This window comes from Prunus mume, linkage group LG7 (assembly GCF_029339155.1).
Source record: "Prunus mume cultivar Tortuosa linkage group LG7, ASM2933915v1, whole genome shotgun sequence".
Lineage (NCBI taxonomy): Eukaryota > Viridiplantae > Streptophyta > Magnoliopsida > Rosales > Rosaceae > Prunus > Prunus mume.
Window position 1 is genome coordinate 13,440,348 of NC_142704.1, and position 19,021 is coordinate 13,459,368.

Sequence of the window (19,021 nt, forward strand, 5' to 3'; positions counted from 1 at the left end):
GACACCTCTAGCTAGGTGAAAAAGCCCATTTGGCCGAAAAGAAGAACGAATAAAATCTCAATGACCAGACCCAACCAAACCGTTTGTGTATTTTCTCAGCTCTGGGTTCTCACTCTCGGGTCCTGAGACTTCATTCACGTTCAAGGTCAGAGAAATGGAAGCTTCTTCTTCTTGTCCTAGAAGAAGTGCTACCTCTTCTCAGGTTCCTTCTTTGCCTAAACACGCTGACATCTCCAAAGACCAATTGAGCTTTCTGAACCAACAATTCCGAACCCAAGAAGATGTTCTTAATAAAGCTCCTCATCTTTTAACAGCCCTCCACTCTCACTGCTCTGATTTGACTTCTCATCTGCTAGATTTCCAAACAACTCTCAACCGACGCACCGTTTCATGGATTTGCCGCTCTTTTTCAGCCAAAACCGCCCTCCACAATCTCAACCTCAGCCTTCAGAATCTGAGCCTCCTCACTTCTCAACGTTCGTATACTCGTTATCTCCATCTGGGTTTTCGCAGTTTCATTATCTTCCTTGTTTTCTACTTTTTTTCTGAAATTTGGGTCTTCTTTTTTTATCTTTTGGGTTTTGTAGGTGGGAGTGCTTCAAAGAAGTTGCATAGAGTTTTAGGTACGGAACTGCCTCGACTTGCTAAGGAAGTGCTGCGAATTGAGACCATACGCAGTTATCTTGGTGAGTTAGGAACTCACTATTTTGTTTTATACGTTTTTTCGATTTGTTCGAATTCATGGAAAATTTACCATTTTTGTCAAATGAAGCTTTATGACTATAACCATTACCAAATCCAATTCTAGCTGTTGTATGCGAAACGTGGGTTAGGACAGAGCCCGCCCCCTTGCACTCAAGTTCGAGTCCCCCTCCCCGTAGATTAGATTAATTTAGAAACTATTACTTGTATAAAAAAAATTAAATAACCTACCATTTCAGTGCTACTTTATTGAATTAACTAAACCAATGTTTAAAGCATTTATTCACATTCCATAATGTTCGTTTGAAGTATGTAATTTGTCAATCATGGTTGAGGATATTTTGACAAAGCAATGCAAAAAGGGAGAGTGTAGTAGATTAATAATGTGACTGAACTCTGCGATTGTTTAAATTAATTGTTTGAGGTGGCTGCAAATTATAGCTCATCTATGTCTTTCCTTATGGAACTACGTTTATTCTTATGAATTTTCCTGTACTCTTTTTCTACTTTTAGGGCCACAAAATGCTTAAGGGTTCATAGCTCAAATGTAGCAGATATGATGTCCCTGGTAAATTTCGTTCAGTGACCTATCCAAAACTATCTTGAACATTTCCTGCAAAGATTGAAGAATAAAAGGCTCTGATTTTTTCAATTATATATATATTTATTTAATAACTCTGTAGTCATTGCTATCTGCATTCTCCAGACATAATTGCAGTTTACCCTATTACCATGATTTGCATTACAGGGCTTATTATCATATTACAATGGTTTTCTTTGTACACATCACTTCATCACTTATCTAGTTACATCCAATAATTCTTTAAATCACATAATATATTCTACAAACCTTACCATATAATATTTGATCTTCTAAAAATGGGACTGCATAAATGGAAGGGTAATTTTTCTTGTCTTGGCCTACCTTGATTTTTGTCCCTTCAATTCATTCTTGTGTTTTATGGTCACAATGTTTACAACTAAATCCAAATCTCATTTGTTTTATTGCTGTCATTATTTTTTGAACTTTGTGTTTTTCCCAAAATGCTTGATATTGAACCTAACCTCATTTGTTATGATGCTAACATTGTTTTCCAACTTGTGTTTTCTTCAAAATGCTTGTGGTATTGAACTCCCACATAGTGATGTTACTGCATTATTTTCTGATTTTCAATTCTCTTTGGTATGTTTTTTAATCTGTGATGTATGTGTATATTTTGTTTTCCCTTGGAATCCATAAGTTGTATATTTCACTGCTGGATGCTTGTCATGCCTGTCATGTTTGATATTGTTTTCAGTAATTGTCCTTACTCTTTTCTTGTTCAAGTTGTTTACCTATTAGCAATTTGTTTGAGGCCTATGCTTTGTTAACCTATTTGCCGATGTTTATTCAATACTGTCTGTGCTCTCTCTATCTCTCTCTCTCTCTTCATATCGTAGAGAGTCTCAAGCTAAACTACCTCTTATTATTTCAGAGACTACTCTACAGTTAGAAGCTCTGGTTGGAGATCTAGAAGATGCAGTTCTCTGTTTTGTGAATAGCCACAGTGGAAAAATGTTCTCTGCAAATCCATCAGTAGCTACTGGAACAATTTTGCTATTTTTTTTCTTATATTTCAATGCATATTTGAATGGCGGATTAATTGACAAGGGTCAATTAATCATTACCGTATTTCTGAAATGCAGGACTCTGGAACAAAGCAGGAAAAGTTTCTTCAAGCCATAAAAGCGTTGAATGATTTAGAAGTATTGATTGATCTTCTGAAACTTCGACCACAATGGCATCATCTTCTGAAATCTGTGGATACTAGGGTGGATAAAAGTTTGGTTATTCTTCGCCGACAAGTTTTTGCAGATCATAGAGCTCTTCTCACTTCTCTTGGATGGCCACCAAAACTTTCCACATCGCAAATTGAAAGAGAAAAATTCTCAGGCCTTCCAAACCCATTAGTTTTAATGCAGGGAGATAAAAGAAAGAGTTATTCAAATAGCTTTCTTGCTCTTTGTGCTGTACAGCATCTACAAACAAGGAGGGAAAAACGACAGCTCAATCTCTTAGGACAAAATGTGTGCAAGGAACAGCTTTGGGCCATTGATGAGCTGGTGTCTCCTATTGCATCACGGTTGGAATACCATTTTTCAAAGTGGGTTGATCAACCTGAACTTATATTCGCTCTTGCATACAAAACTACAAGGGATTTTATTGTAGGAGTGGATGATGTCTTGCAGCCCCTGATTGATAGAGCAAGATTGGGAAGCTATAGTGCTAAAGAAGCTTGGGTTTATGCCATGGTGCAACTGCTTTCTGAATTTTTGGAGAAAAGAATATTCTCTGCTCTTGCTGAAAGATACAAGGAGAAAGAAATAAAATCTGAAGTTATAGAGTCATGGCTTCATCTCATTGACCTCACTGTTGTATTTGATAAACAATTACAGTCACTTGGAAGTTCGGAAATCAGTCTATTTCTGGGAGAGTCAGAAAGGGTGGGAAGTCCCTCAGGAAGCATTTCAGTGTTGATGCTGTTTTGTAAAAGGCCAGATTGGCTCAAGATTTGGGCAAAGATAGAGCTTGAAAATGGTTGTAAGAAACTCAAAACAGATTTGAAACATGAAAGGGCATGGTTAGTTGATGATAAATATCAAGATGAGTTGCATTTTGATACAAAATCAGAGCACTTTCTTCTTTCGACTAGAATGGATTATAGAGCTCCATTAATTGCAGAATCTGCGCTTGGAATCACATGGGAAATGGTTGAAAGATGCCAAACTATGCCTGCCACTTCAGCACGTATACAATTTGTTAGGTCAGCTGCTGTCAGATTCCTCTGGTACTTTTTTAAAGTGCTGCTTTTACAGTGCAAGAGAACTGAAATTCTTCCAGACAATCCTGATGATGATGCCTTAGTTAGAGTCTCTGGATCAATTAATGCTGCCAAATATGTCGAATCCAAACTTCGCCAGTGGAGTGATGACGTGAACTTCTTGGAGATGAAAGTTGCTGAAAATGATACCAGTGGCCTGGGCAAAGATGAGAGTACTGATTTCAGTTTTTTCGGAGAAGAAATAAAAATCTTGGCCGAGCTCGCAACCAACTGGTTGATGGAGATAATTTCTGTTCTTCTTCGTCAGTTCGAAACTCTTTCAAGGGCATTTGTGCAAAAGTTGAAACATGACGAGCAGCGGCTAGAAGGTTCAACTCGTGTGGAAGTATCAGCAGCCATGGATTTAAGTATATCAGTTGAGTTTATCGAACCGTTGGATGTTTTGAGAAGTCATCTTGTTCTTTTGAGAATGAGTCTCAATCCCAAAGACTTCTTAGATCTATGGAGATGTGTTGCTGAAGGGCTTGACCATTTCATATCTCGTAGTGGTATTCAATCTCTTGACAATGTGAGCAGTCAGTTTGAAACTGATATGCAAGCTTTGTTTTCTGTTTTCCAGCCTTTCTGTGTTCGGCCAGACGCATTTTTCCCTTGTACTAGAGAGACTTTAAAGCTATTGAAAATGAACAAGGGAAGAAGGTGAAGCATTTGCAGGTATTTCTTTTTAAGTCTTAGAATGGTGACAATGGAACAAAATTCTCGATCTGGAGTTGTGCAGTTATCTTTTATGAAATTGGTATTTTTATTGAAAGAAAATTGCATGAAACGGAAAAAAAAATTGAAAGCCACTTGTTTCATAATAATTCACAACTTGAAAATTATGAAAGTCGATAGGAAAGTTGGGCGAAATATTGAAAAGATTAAACTTTGTTAAGACTACATGCAATTTTTTTCAACTGAAGCCTCAACTTAGTGCTACATTGTGGTGACAAGTTTTGCTGCGGCTCTATCATCTTTTGATTACAAGAATAGCTGAGGATGAGGAGCAGTAAAAGATATGTGCCAAAACTATATATAAATTTTGAAATCTATATCTAAGCTGCATCCGTATGACGCTGTAAACACCCAATGCAGTATAAAATTTGGTCATTGTCATTCCAATTGAAAAATGGTTTGGTATATTCTTAATGGAGAATATCTCAAGTAAATATCATGATATAATATTAGTTTTTCGAAAGATAATTGGTGGGGTTGTGTAACTCTTGAGCCTTTTGCCATTAGGCCTCTTGGCCCTGATATGTAAAGTCAAACTAGGCTTATTTTGCCCCAAATGCTCTTATTGTACTTGCACTACAAGAAAAAATGGCAACAGTTACCATTATTTTGTGACTTTTTGTGGGGGTTACTAAGACTTTAGTCACTAAATACAGCAAAAAAGGTGACTAAGAGGCTTTTTAGTCACCAAAAAAGGAGATTAATGCATTTTGTCACGGCCATAAATGTAACCAAATAATGGTGACTGCTGCCACTTTTTTTACTAGTATTGCTTGGTTGAATGAAACTCTTTAGCACTTATTCAAGGGCTTTACCGCAATTTGAAATCCTCATCGAGGTTTTCCTAGGCTTTTAGCATTGAATTTGTAATCCTCCGGAAATGGAGGTGTAGTTATCTTTTCAATGCTCAGTTCACAGTTGCTTCATGGCCACAAAACATTATAATTCAATATGCTTGAGATTGGTTTGATGCTAAAAAGTAACAAGAGATTGGTGTGGCAGAATAATACGCTGAACAAAAGGGTTAATACACACCTCAAGGAGTTATGTGAAAACACGAAAAACTTCAGTGGCGTCGGTGTAATTAAACTCGAGAATAAAATATAGTTACAAACCAATTAAGCCAAGATGAGTCATACGTTGTGTGCAAATCTTGCCACCAAATCAAAATCACCAAAAGATGGTTCATAAGTTGGACTTGGGGATCACTGTCATGGACTCTCCTCCCTCCTCAATTGTAGGGCCTAATGCTGATGCACAGCACCAGTACGCGACTGTTAGGAAACAGAACTCTAGAGGAAGGATCAAATAGGGTAATCTCAAAGCAGGAAAAAAATATATATATATATATATATTTAGTTATACACCTATTCTTAGCATTAAAACTATAAATAAACCCTACACTATTTAATTTCTATAAACAAACAAAAAAAAAAACTTAAAAATTAACAGCTGACCTTATTGAATTTAATTTTGATTATTAAATTACTTTAATGCCCTATTGAGTGTTTTGTGTTTTTTTATGAGATTTTGGGTTGGATTTGTTTTAAAAAATCAATGGTAGTTTTGTAATTTAAAAGAAGTTAAAAGCCTTTTTGTTTTGTTGTAAATGGGTTTTGAGTGTTTTTAAAATCCATTTCATATAGAATTTTTTTTATAATTTGGGCTCTTATCTTGGATATAATAGTAAATCTCCAAAAAAAAAAAAAAACCAAATAGTGAATCTCCCAAAAAAAAAAAACCAAATTATGAATAAAATTAAATGCATGAATAAATAAGAAAGACTTGAATGGCTTCCATCTCCGTACTGAATTGCTTGCACCTTTTTAACCTAGATAAAAGAAGAAAAGGAAATTGTGGACATTAAACACATCATTTCTTAGGGATTGTGAAGTACTTGTATTCTAGAGAGCCAGAAAATTCGCTACTGAAAAATAGATTACATTTTCAAAGATACTTTTACACATCACATATTAAGATTACTGATGTTTTAACTGGGGTAAGTTTCCTATACAGTTTCTGTCTCTGCTCAATATATTCTATTCAACAAGATGATTAAGTGCATTTGGTATCCACTGTTGTATATCATTGTACAGGGAATGATACATTTGCTTGCCGCAACTCCAAATTTGCAGCATCTACAACATGGAAACAAAAAGGAATTTGCACTTCCAAAAAAGAGTGCTGCCCCTACTTCTTAAGAAGAGTGATGATCTCCAGGAGGCCAAGCCTTTTCCCATACTGGATAGCCAGCCAACTCATAAAAGAGATGTATGCCACAAGAAAACAAGTGCGCCTGAAGCGGATCATATAGAGAGGAAGCACTCTTGCAGCAAAAAGTTGAGGCAACCGAGATTTCATTTGTTGCAGGAGGCTAATAAAGCTTATGGAGATTAATGAAGTCGAAAAACCAGCAATAACTCCAGCTATGGTTTCCCACCTCCAAAACCCAGCTCGTTCCTGGCCGACAAACCAGGAGTGTAAAATCTTCGTCGCACTGAAAAGTAGATGCATTACTAAGACCATACTACAAGAGCAAACATAAAACATATCTAGATTGAGACTTTTATTTAAATGCAACTCAAGTACTCGACCTTTGTTAAACAGAGAGAAATTCTCTCAGAAATATAAAAATGATACCTCAACCAAGAGAGAATTATTGGACTAGTTATGATTATTTCCTACTGGAGAGAAATGCCTGAAGCTTATGAAAATAATGTGGAAAAGCTTATGAAAATAACATACATGCTAGAGATTATGGAAAAGCTGGAATAGACGTGCCATTAAAAGGATAACCTGGCTACACATCGAAAACATGTAAATGTAGTAGGGTGACATGGGAAGAAGAGAATGGGATGAGACTTAAAACACTTTTGTGAGAAACAACCATGATAAGAAAGAGTACATGCACCATATGACAAAGATAGTGATATGACAAAGACAGTGATGGCAGTTGTGTGCCATCTCTTTCTCTGCATTACAACACGGATACTTCCTCCTTTCCTTCAATAGTTCCTTTTATGGAACTAGCATTCTTGTGCCAATGTAGTAGTGTGAGCAGAAGTTCTGCAAGAAGACACTGGTAGCAATGACCTCCGAAGAGGAATTGGGGAAGAATGGCAGTTTCTGCCATTTTGTGTTATTTCCATACTCCCCAATTGAGGAAGAATTCAAGCTGATGTAGGACACGGGTGAATTGAGAATTTAGGTAGTTTAGCGGAAGCGAAAACAATGGAAAACAGAAAATATAACAAACAAGGATAGGTCTGGAATCACTCCAGGGGTTTGGCTTCACACCAAGTAGTCCCCAATCTCTGGAAAATAAACTTTTCTTTATATCTCTACAACTCAACTCCATAATGAATTATATGAGAGGGGTATTTATAGCAAACTAAAACCTAGAGATAATAGGTTAAAAAATCCCTTGCTAAAACAGAAATTCTAACCTAAATAAAATAGGAAACTTATCAATCCTACTAAAATCTGGAAAACTTAAAAATCTTACTAAAATCTGGAAAACTTAGAGAACAAGTCAGAAACTAATTGCAGGAATAAAACATTGCCAGATTTGAAGACCAAATTAAATGACTTCCTCTTCCATCTCCTTCTTTTGTAAACCCTAATGGGTTTGACAAAGATGTCCTCATCACAAGCTCTCACGTACAAATGTCCTAAGCATCATCTCCAAGCATTTATTTTTATATGAAAGATGTCGTTCGTATGTGTATAAATCCATGCAATTATACACATAAATCACATCACCCATCACAATCACTTATTATGGGATGAAACCAAGTACCTAATCATGCAAACAGATGACTACAGTCACAGACAAAATTAATCAGTGCCCTGATCATACTATCACTACGAGCAGAAACAAGCACAACCAATACAAGATTCATACATCTTGTTTGGTAATGACTGCAAGCAAACTCACATGGAGATTGTTAGTTGATAACTATTCTTTACAATATGCCACACTACACAGAGATGATGAAGATAGTAAATCCCTTCTTCTTTTTCGAAAAGAAACATGAATTTCTAGGAGCTATTAGGGGCACTCCAAAAAATTCATCACGCACTCCTCCTTTGTAAAAATTTTGGGAGTGCAGGATGACTTTTTTGGAGTGCCAATAATAGTTCCCTCTTTATATAAAGAAAATAATACAGTAAATCACAGCAGACAAGGTGGACAAGTAGTCAACAAAAATCAAATAAAATAAAAAGAATCCAAAAAAGAAGAAAAACAGAAGAATTCTCACTACAAACAGAACCTCAACCAAAAATACACTATTAACTTACTATTTCTTTCTGAGCTCCAATTATAAAAGAAAGCAGCATATCCCGAAATGCAGATGAAACGGAAACCCAAAGTGAAGACAAAAGTCTACCTCTACCCCAAAACACCTCAGCCCAACCCACATGATTCTAAAAGATCCAGTTAGTCCTCTCCAACCAAATAACCGAAAAATTGCTAAGACACAGAAACTCCATAACTCTATTGGCTGTTTTCCTAACAAACACATTCTGCCTTTCACAAACAAGAGAAAATCAACCGGCCGGAAATACCCAACATATATGCATTTCTCTGAACCTGAACCAAAAATTTAAAGTTACAGGACAGTGAAGAAAAAGATGATCTGCACTTTTACCCTTTCCTTTGGGACATAATGCACCAAATGGAAGAAAGAAAAGTACTCTTTGGATCAAAGCACAGGTATTAGCCCTCCCATGAGCAATTATCCAAGCAAAAAATTGCACCTTAGGAGGTACTGTACTCTTCCAAATAAAAGAAGAGGTAAAGTGGGAAGAGATGAATTAACACAACTCTCTAAAGTATGATTCGCATGAAAAACCACACTTACTAGAATCCGACCTAGCAGCTTTAAAAAAGAAAAATTACCATTCTCCAATAAAGACAACCTAGAAGTAAGCTCTACATTTTCCAGTTTGTTTAAATTTTTCTTAAGTATAATAAACCGCTAAGAACTCTATGTGGTATCCATTGCTTGTCTAATTCACTATGCTAAGTATAAAGCGTAAACAATTGTTTAAAATTAGTATAATGAAAATTTTAAATATATTCAGTCCAATTCCATTGAGCATTGAATAGTTTAAGTAGAAATGTCTCTCACCATGCACTGTATTTGACCTAGATAATACAAATCTATAATACACCTATGTTTTTCTTTCTTTTTAATCAAATGGTAGATGGTTAAATCTCTTGAAGTTTCATTCAAAATTTTCATATTTTTCTCTTATTTTCATTGTTTCTCTTGTGTGCTGTTATCAATGTTTCCATCTTTTGGGACCCGATATGTGCATCTATGCCAATATTTTCCCTTGCGTATGAGATAAGTTATTTATCTAGAAGAGTATCCTAATGTGTTCATAAGATTAAGTGAAGAAATCCATAAAGACACAGCACACCTGATTAGATAAAAGGAAAAACAAAAAGAGAAAAAGAGTCAGTTTGCTCACAGGATGAAATATCTTCTAATCATCTCAAAGGTAGACGGATCTTTAGCTTGGCAACTGAAGAAACCATCATGATATAAGCTTACTTTGGAAATGCCATATGTGTACCAACAGTCATAAGTTTCATTGACCTGAGCAAACAAAGGTGAGAAAATGAAAAATGTCTATCAAGGAGTTACGGACAATGATGTTTCCTCATAGTAAACTTAATATCATATAAATATCAAATTTTACCAAAGTGCAATAATAATTTCAACCCTGAACCACACCATAATTAAAAACTTTGCAACTTACCTTGAACTTATCTTTGGTCAACCATGCAGCACCAAAATTAGGTCTGCAATCAAGAGGAAGGGCCTCATTTGGAGCCTCAGCCAATGCAAGCTGAGTCTGACCAGAAGACTGATCTTTGTATTCCACCTGCAAACAGGAAAGAAAAGAATTAATATTTGACTGAAGAGACCCATATAATTAGACTTAACATTACGTGTTTTAACTCTTGTCAAGTTAATCATCATAGCATGACTTTAAAGCAGAATTTCATCAACTGAAACAACTGTGGCACTACCAGCTCACCCATAAAGCCCGCATACCAACTATCTTTTTCAGCCAAGAAGGCTTCAAAAATGTCATTTGACCACCCCACAAGGAATCTTTCATACAACTCTTTTGGTTCATAGATGAACTGCATTTACCTCAAACTTGAAAAAAAAAAAAAACTAATAGACATGCACTCTACTCCAAACCTCCAATAAAATAAATTTCTAATTACAAATTGCGTGTAAAGGTACGATCCAGAAATTGCTAATATTAGTTGCATATAATACAACAATATGATAATATATACAATTTGAGAGTAAGGTAGGCTAACCTTAAAAACTGAAGCCCAATAGTAATCATAACGACATCGAAATCTTCTTCCTTCAAAAGGATAAAACACATGCTTGGCTTTGTAATTGAACAGTCCAAGCTCACACACCTTAGATGACTTAAGATCAACACCTGTAAAAAGGAAGAGCAATGCCTATTATGATTTCAAGATAGGTACCACAATAATAACGGATCTTCCAAAAACATAACACTAACAGAAAAAGGACAAATGCAACAAAAGTTTATATCGAAAAATGCACTAAGAATATTATATGTATTATGCATATATAAAATTTTCAGTTCATATATGATCTCAAACAGTTGAGAAAGCTGACTTAAATTATTTAAGGACCTCAGAGAGAAGAACCCTGTATATGTATATATAAGAATAGGAGAATTACCACTCCATAAGACATGAATTTCAGTTAACACACTTGTATTCATGAGAGAGCAAAGTAACATACTGAGTACATAGTTTCAATGCACCTTCCTTCAAAATGCCAGTAAAACTCATGAAAGCAGAATAAACTAACCAGAGAAAAGCAAGCAATTTTGGTCATAGCTCCAACAATCAACCCGGATGATATCTTTGGCATATATACCAAATTGCAAACATCCTAATTTTCTTATTCCTATTCGCAATTTTAAGTCAACCAAACAGTGACATTCAAGCATCCAAACAGACCCAACTCAATTTTCATTCAGAACATACAAATTTAATATGTATTCAATTTTGAAAAATGACTTACTGCTGGAGACGATCCTGCACTGAGAGGACACGGAAATTGGGCTAGGAACTGAGGAATTGGCGACGAAAATGGCTACGAAGCCGACGAAAAGTGATAGTGCAAAGATAGCAACGATAGGTAAAACGAGAGCCAGAGACCACCGCAGTATTAAATAGGCCATGTTACCCTTCTCAGAGACCTCCTGAGAATCCATTAAGCTTGGTATTTCCCGAAAATTAGAGGGAATTTGTGGGCTTTTCTGTGTAAGGTCCGGCCACCGGAACCATTTATCCGGTGATCGGAGTGCCCTCGCGCACTGAGCAGAACAAACAAAAGGAATTGATGGTCTTTTGTGTGTGTTTTTTTTTCCTGCAGGAGTTCAAATGAACTGTTGGTCTTTTCGCTTCTTTATTTGTTCTTTCCCAATTTTTGTTTTGGGAGTCTTCTTTTTCATTTCGTTTTTGTATTCTAGTCAATTCTACCTGAATTTTCCAAAATTCCTTATTTCAGTATATAAATTTTCAAATCAATCAATATGATCCTTAATTTTTAAATCAATTCCGATATCTGAAAGTTTCGAAATCAAACATTCATAAAGTAGTTGAATTGAAATTGGAATGTTTCTAATATATTGGGATTTCAAGGTTAACTTGCACAAAATAACTAATTTCATGTTGAACTATATATAATCTAATGACCATAGACAAGTTGTTCTATACCCCTCCGTTTGAAATTGGAATGTATCTAATATATTGGGTTTTCAAGGTTAAATTACATATAATGACTAATTTCATGATGGGGTGTATCCAATTTAAACTTTTAATGACTTTTATAGAGTTTAAAAGTCTGGATGTATTCAATTTAGATTTTTGATGCTTTTATAGAAAGTTTAGTGGTATTCAATTGTGACTTTTAAAAAATTTATTAAATTGCGCATATAAATCCCGTGAGTGGTTTGCAGCCTCTTCCATATAAGCTTGAGGTTTACCGTGGATATAAGAGTTGCGCACCTGCCATACTTTCCAACAATAGCATATGAAAGACTCAAACTTCAATCTCGTTAAAACATGGGCAGCCTAATCCAAAAAATATGCAAAAGAGCCACCCACCACCTTCACCCTATTCCCAAAACAAAAACAAACGCCAAAACTGTTTATTTCCCTTGCACTATCAGAGAGGATGCATAGTAGATTCCCCTTTCCTATCACACCTGGAGCAAAGCGGAGAAGGAGCCACTTTCCTCATAAATAAGTTAACTGCAGTTAGAAGGATATCGGACGCAGCAAGTCACAAATAACTTGATTTTATTCGGAATCTCCAACCACCACAATCTCTTCCAAAATGCCATATGAGCTTCCCATATCTGAAGGACTCCCTTCCCCTTCGTCACATAAATTACTCTGTCGTAAGGCAAACCAATAACTCGATTTCACAAAATACTTACCATTCTTCTCAAAAAACCAAAATTGTCTATCACTTCTCTAAATCAATGAAGAAAATGGTATACTCAAAATAGCCTCCTTATCCTCATCATAAAAAATCTCATCAATTAAAGATATATCTCAACCCCCAGTAGGCGTTATCATATTCGAGATTGTTGCGTGTTGAGGAAGCCCATTTTTAAGGAGAGGCTTGAAATTAAAAAGTTTAGGGATCCATTGATCTTGGAACACCCTGATAGACTTTCCATCATTAACTCTCCACACCAGACCTTGCTCAATGACTTGTCTGCCCTAAACTATAGCTCGCCAAACTAAGGAAGGGCAATTCCCCACCTCTGTGCGTAAGAAATTCTCCGCAGAAAATATTTTGCCTTCATAATACGACCGACTGAAGAGTCGGGATTCTCCAAGAGTCTCCATGCTTGCTTCGTCACCATGGCTTTATTAAAAGCTTCACCATTTTTGAATCCAAGCCCCCCAAAACATATGGGCCTACAAAGTTTTCGCCAACTCATCCAGTGGATACTGCGTTTCTCTGCTTTCCTCCACCAATAACGAGCAATCATTGTCTTCAAATCCTGACATAAAGCCTGCGGCAGTTGGAAAACCTCATATTATAAGTGGGAAGTGCCTGAGCCACCTATTTGATGAGAACCTCTTTCCCAGCTGAAGAAGGCAACTTGGAATTCCATCCATGTAGTTTATTCCACAACATATCACGTACATGTTTAAACATCTTAGAGCGGCTTCACTGCGTAACTATAGATAAACCAAGATAGAGCTCACGACAAGGGATAATACTCACCCCAAACATACTGGAAATTACCTGCTGCATCATTGGATCAGAGTTTAGACTAAAACAAGCCGTTGATTTATCAAAATTAATTTTTTGTCCAGATGCCCCTCTCATATGCCCTAAGAATAGTCAGCAAGGAATGACAATCAGATAGATGAGCATTAAAAATAAAAAACTATCATAAGCAAAAACAAATGTGTCAGGGTAGGAGCTCCCTGGGCAACATCAACACCTTTGAGTTGTTTTTGCCGATGTGCATAGTTCAACAAAGCTGATAACCCGTCCACGCATCTTAGAAAAAGATAGGGTGATAGGGGATCCCCCTGCCTAAGACCCCTTGTAGGATGAATTTGCCTCATAGGTGACCCTATAACCTGAACATAATACATCACAATAGTAATACAATCCATAATCAAATCCACCAATCTGTCATGAAAACCCAATTTGCATAGCATGCCTTCCACAAAGCTCCACTCAACCCGATCATAAGCCTTTGACATATCCAATTTAACTACCATTTTCTTCATACCACTTCTCCCTCTTCGTTTAATCGCATGAATTGTCTCAAAAGCCTTGTGGAACGAAAGCACTTTAGGCACTCCGAAATGACAAATGACATAACCTCCTTTAACTTGTTAACAATAGTTTTCGGCACTAGCTTATAGAGCACCGAGCACAAATTGATAGGCCTATACTTAGTGACTTAAGAAGGATGAGCAACTTCAGGAATCAAAGTTATTAGTGTATGATTAACTTCCTGAACACTGGCTCCTCCATTAAGAATGTTTAAACAAAATTGCTCAATATCAGTGCTAGGCATACGCAAACTGAAATTGTGCTCAATAGTAACCATAGACCGTACCTTCTCTAGAATAGCATGACAATCCGTAGACCCATTAGTCGAGAATAACTCCTGAAAATAACTACAAAAAGTAGCACCAATAGCCTCCTTAGTCGTACACCACGAATTTTGTTGATTAAAAATACCTTTCAACACATTTTGGCTACCCCCCTGTCCGGCTTGCTAATGAAAAAAATGCATATTCTTATCACCCTGCTTTAACCAATTGATGTGCACCCACTGATGGCATAAAACTTCTTCCCGTTCCATAAATACATCCATCTCCTTTGCTAACCTTTTATGCTCATTAAAAAGCTTAGATGTTGACGCTAGCCCCTGCAAATCATCAGTTCTATTTTGTAAAAACCAAACTTTCCTTGGAATATTGCCAACATGTTCATTGTTCCACCGTTTTAGGGCTAACTGACAGGAAGAAAGTTTAGCCACCACAGATCCTGGCGTATCTTCCCAAGCTTGAACTATTGTCTCTTGGCACCCCTCAATCCCAATCAACATCTCTTCAAACATAAACCATCGTGACCTTTGTCTTGTGGAGTCTCAACCCATCGCAAGCAAAATTGGTAGATGGTTAGGCACCAAAGAGGTAATATGGTGAACATATAACAAAATATCGATAATTTCGCCGATATTTCGGAGAAATTATCGTTTTTTTGGGGCAGCGATATTTTAGCACATTTTTATATATATATCGTCAATTTATCGATAATTTCCTCGATAATTTCGCCGATATTTTAGTAACGATATTTTCCTTCAAGTTGCAACTTTAAATGGACAATATATCGCAATATGAACTTACAAAATTAAACTCAGCCTTCAGGATGAATCCTTCAGCCTCCGAAACTCAGCATTTCTCTGTCTCTCAACTCAATCTTAACTCAACTCAGAAAAAAAAAAACAGAAAGAGGAGAGCGAGAGAGAAGGGAAGAAAAGGAAAAAAAAAATTATGGAGTGGGTTTTTATATTTTGCTGTTTTGGATTGTGATGAAGCAAGAGAGGGAAGAGGAAGTAGGGAAAGAGACGGAGAGATAGAAGAAGAAAAGGAAAAAAAAAAAGCAGATAGAGGAGAGCGAGAAAGAGAAGGGAAGAAGAGGGAAAAACGTATGGAGTGGGTCTTTATGTTTTACTGTTTTGGATTGTGATGGAGGAGAGAGAAGAGGGAAGAGGAACAAGAGAAAGAGAGGGAGAGAGACGGAGAGAAAGAAGAAGAAAGGGAGAGAGAGAGAGTGTAGAATAAATAAATAAAATAAAAAGGGAGAGATGGGTGAATGCCCAAAAGAGAGAGAGAAGGCACGTTGCATGTATCTGCAACCTTGGGAAGTTCAGACAAAAAAAAAGGAAATAAAAAAACGTTGGGAAGTGGGAGAGGGAAGTAGGGAAACGTGAAAGTGTAGAATAAATAAATAAAATAAAAAGGGAGAGATGGGTGAATGCCCAAAAGAGAGAGAGAAGGCAAGTTGCATGTATCTGCAACCTTGGGAAGTTCGGACAAAAAAATGGAAATAAAAAAACGTTGGGAAGTGGGAGAGGGAGGTAGGGAAACGTGAAAGTACTTGGGAAGTGGGAAATGTGACTTAATTACTTAATATAATTTATTTCTTTTCTATTTAATCCATTTAATGTTATTGATTATTTTATTACTCATTATAAGTACTTACATTATTAAATTCTCTTTCAAATTGTTGCTTAATTACTTAAATCTCTATAATCATTTTCATTATTTGCTATTTAATTCTTCCTTGTATAAATTTATTTATGTTCTTAGATAATTTTCAATCTTCACTATTATTTTTTAAGCATGGTAAAGTGCCTAATTTTCATGACAAATCAAATTGGTTTACATCTTTAATTATTTTTCAATTTTTGATAAATAATAAATAAGAACGTGTACCATGTCCAATGAATAATGTGAAATAAATTGTTGCTTAATTACTTAAATTTCTATAATCATTTTCTTTATTTCCTATTTTATTCTTCATTGGATAAATTTATTTATGTTCTTAGTTAATTTTCAATCTTCACTATTATTTTTTAAGCATGGTAAAGTACCTAATTTTCATGACAAATCAAGTTGGTTTACTTCTTTAATTATTTTTCAATTTTTGATAAATTAATAGATATAACAACGTGTACCATGTCCAGTGAATAACGTGAAATAAGGTTACTCATATATCTTATCATGTAATTTATAAAGTGTAAAATATTGTACTAAAAAATGATAAATAAATTACTAAGGGGTGTTTAATTCTCTTTCATTAATTACTTCAGATTTTCTAAGTCATAGAGTTTGTCATATCGTAATATAATCAACTTAAATCACACAAACCCACTATGCAATGCATTTCCTTCCAATTTTTTGTGTCAAAATAATAGATGATTGACTAAATAAACTTCTTCTAAAGTTTCATTAAAAATTTCCATGTATTTATCATAATTTCCGTGGTTTTTATCCAATTTTTATCGATATCGATATTTTCCTGATATTTCCATCGATATTTCTGTGTTTTTAAACCACCGATATTTCTGAAACTATCGATATTTAAGACCTTGATGGTGAATAAGCAAATCAGGAAAGGCAGACATCATCTCATTATTAGACACACATCTATCCAACAAAAGCTGAACATTTTCTTCCCTACTTCAACAATTGGACTACATGTATTTGTACCCTATATAAGGAATGAGAGTCAAACCATACTTCTCCAAAGCATCTCCAAAATCCCTCATTTGAGACATAGGTCTAAAACGCTTTCCCATATACTCATGGGCTGTCACAATCTCATTGAAATCTCTACCCAACACCCAAGGACCTGACACATCCCTGCAAGCCATCTTAGAAGATTTGACGAATGCTTCCATAAATTAGTCGAGTTACCATAAACACCTGTGAATTGAAAATCAACAAGTTCCACTCCTTCTATATAAGCATCAATATGACCTACCAAGAATGACCGAATAGTCACATGCACACCTTCCTGCAAGACCCCCCGATCTTCCCTTGCAATACACACTGAAGAAACCCGCCACCCCTAACTGCTGTTGAATAACTGCCATATGTCGTGTAGTCTTTTTGGTTTTAGATAAAAAGACCACACGGGGTTTCTTTGCTATGATAAAAGCCTTTAGAGCTCATAGTGTCCATGGTGAACCCAAACCACAGACATTCCAATTGAGGATCATCATTTCTTGTGATGGGCCCTTGACTCGAGATCCATCACAGATTCTCTAGCATTGCTAGATCGTTCAATTTCCTTAAGAACCCCTTGTCGTTGTGCACCAATCTCAATCTTAGGATCGTGTCATGGACGAGCTCCCCTTATATGGAGCCTCTTTTGTTTTTTCCAAGCGACTGGTTACAATGAAGAGGATACACCATGTGACCCAGACTCCAGACTGGACCTCCCACCTTGCAAAGTGGACTTCAGCTTCGCCACTCAAACCATAATAGGGACTCATTGAACCTGGACTCCCAGCAAGCTCAGAGCACAGCTGGACTGAGGCCCCACTCAAGTTGACATTCTCAACTTCTCGCCTAGTACTATACCCCCCCTTCAATCACATCCACCTCCAATCTACGTTTCTTATTTGGATGTGGAGACATCGCCTTCAATTCCCCATCCTCCATCGAAGACGTGTCCACCGCTAGAGAATCAAAGGCCACCATAAGTTCAACTAAGCCCATTAATATTAGGAAAAGGTTCACGGACTTATGTTAAACATTTCGAAGTATAAGTATGTATAGTTTGACCAACAAGAATTGCCAAGCAATGTGGTTCCAGCAAGACATGGTCTTTCTATGGAGCATTCTCCATCATCAAGATTTGTTGTAGTTTGTTGCCGAAGACCTTTTGGTGGGTGAAGAAAATTTTGAAAACAGAAGATGGTTAGCACGGAAAAGAGAAGCAGCAACGTGCCCTGACTTTCCTCCACCCAACCCTTATGTTCGAAGAATTCTATCAATTTACTCACAAATATGCTTGGAAATCTTGCATTTCTTCTATGTTGCCAACAATAGCAAATGGTGTTGGGGGTTGGTGATGACTTTCAATGTTTCCTTTGGCCTCCATTAACTTGACAGAACCAATCTTGGTTGCCTCGGACAAATTCTTTGCATCTACAATAATATGCAAAGATTCTTCACTCATATCCATTCTTCAACAACCTAAAAAAATGAAAACTAATTTCCACACTTGGTCACTTCTTACTCTCTGAAATGAATTCAACAAGAACAAAAAGACTCGTCACTCTTCTCATTATCTCAAATGAATTCTGAATTCTCTCAAATGCCTCAGAAGATGCCTTAAAACAAAAGCTAATGCATTCTCAAAAATTGTGGTGGTGTTGAGTTAATGCACACATTCCGTAAAAAGGTGTAATGGGAAGTTGGCTCTTATATTGCCTGTTTTTGCCAGAGCCTAGGGATGGCAAAGGGCAGAGTATGGTCCAGGTATGCAAATACCATCTCCACCCCGTCCTCGTTTAGTACGTTTCGAGGAATCCCCACCCTATACCCGTCGAGGGACCATCCCCCATACTCGCCGTGATTCCCC

At 36.4% G+C, this 19,021-nt stretch overlaps 2 protein-coding genes across 2 annotated transcripts; one reads left to right on the top strand and one right to left on the bottom strand.

Moving 5' to 3' along the window:
* The first annotated feature begins 30 nt into the window (after positions 1–30).
* Positions 31–4,340, top strand: LOC103336738 (RINT-1 / TIP-1 family). Its single transcript, XM_008239837.2, has 4 exons — positions 31–476; positions 588–686; positions 2,178–2,278; positions 2,389–4,340. The coding sequence occupies exons 1-4, from the start codon at positions 155–157 to the stop codon at positions 4,225–4,227; spliced, it is 2,361 nt and encodes a 786-aa protein (XP_008238059.2). The 5' UTR covers positions 31–154; the 3' UTR covers positions 4,228–4,340.
* Positions 4,341–6,173: 1,833 nt separating this feature from the next.
* LOC103336739 (exopolysaccharide production negative regulator) lies at positions 6,174–11,783 on the bottom strand. Its single transcript, XM_008239838.2, has 5 exons — positions 11,396–11,783; positions 10,648–10,778; positions 10,071–10,196; positions 9,780–9,907; positions 6,174–6,795 (listed from the first exon to the last, which is right to left on the bottom strand). Exons 1-5 carry the CDS (start codon positions 11,586–11,588, stop codon positions 6,489–6,491), a joined length of 885 nt encoding a protein of 294 aa, XP_008238060.1. The 5' UTR covers positions 11,589–11,783; the 3' UTR covers positions 6,174–6,488.
* Between the last annotated feature and the right edge of the window lie 7,238 nt (positions 11,784–19,021).

Bases quoted from the DNA above. Each gene is read 5' to 3' on its own strand.
- LOC103336738 (XM_008239837.2), top strand. From the start codon at position 155: ATGGAAGCTTCTTCTTCTTGTCCTAGAAGAAGTGCTACCTCTTCTCAG. The intron at 687-2,177 runs GTGAGTTAGGAA...TTATTATTTCAG, and splicing joins GACCATACGCAGTTATCTTG to AGACTACTCTACAGTTAGAA. The intron at 2,279-2,388 runs GTAGCTACTGGA...TCTGAAATGCAG, and splicing joins TGTTCTCTGCAAATCCATCA to GACTCTGGAACAAAGCAGGA.
- LOC103336739 (XM_008239838.2), bottom strand. From the start codon at position 11,588: ATGGATTCTCAGGAGGTCTCTGAGAAGGGTAACATGGCCTATTTAATA. The intron at 10,779-11,395 runs GTAAGTCATTTT...TCCTTTTTACAG, and splicing joins GTGCAGGATCGTCTCCAGCA to GTGTTGATCTTAAGTCATCT. The intron at 9,908-10,070 runs GTAAGTTGCAAA...TTGTTTGCTCAG, and splicing joins TGACCAAAGATAAGTTCAAG to GTCAATGAAACTTATGACTG.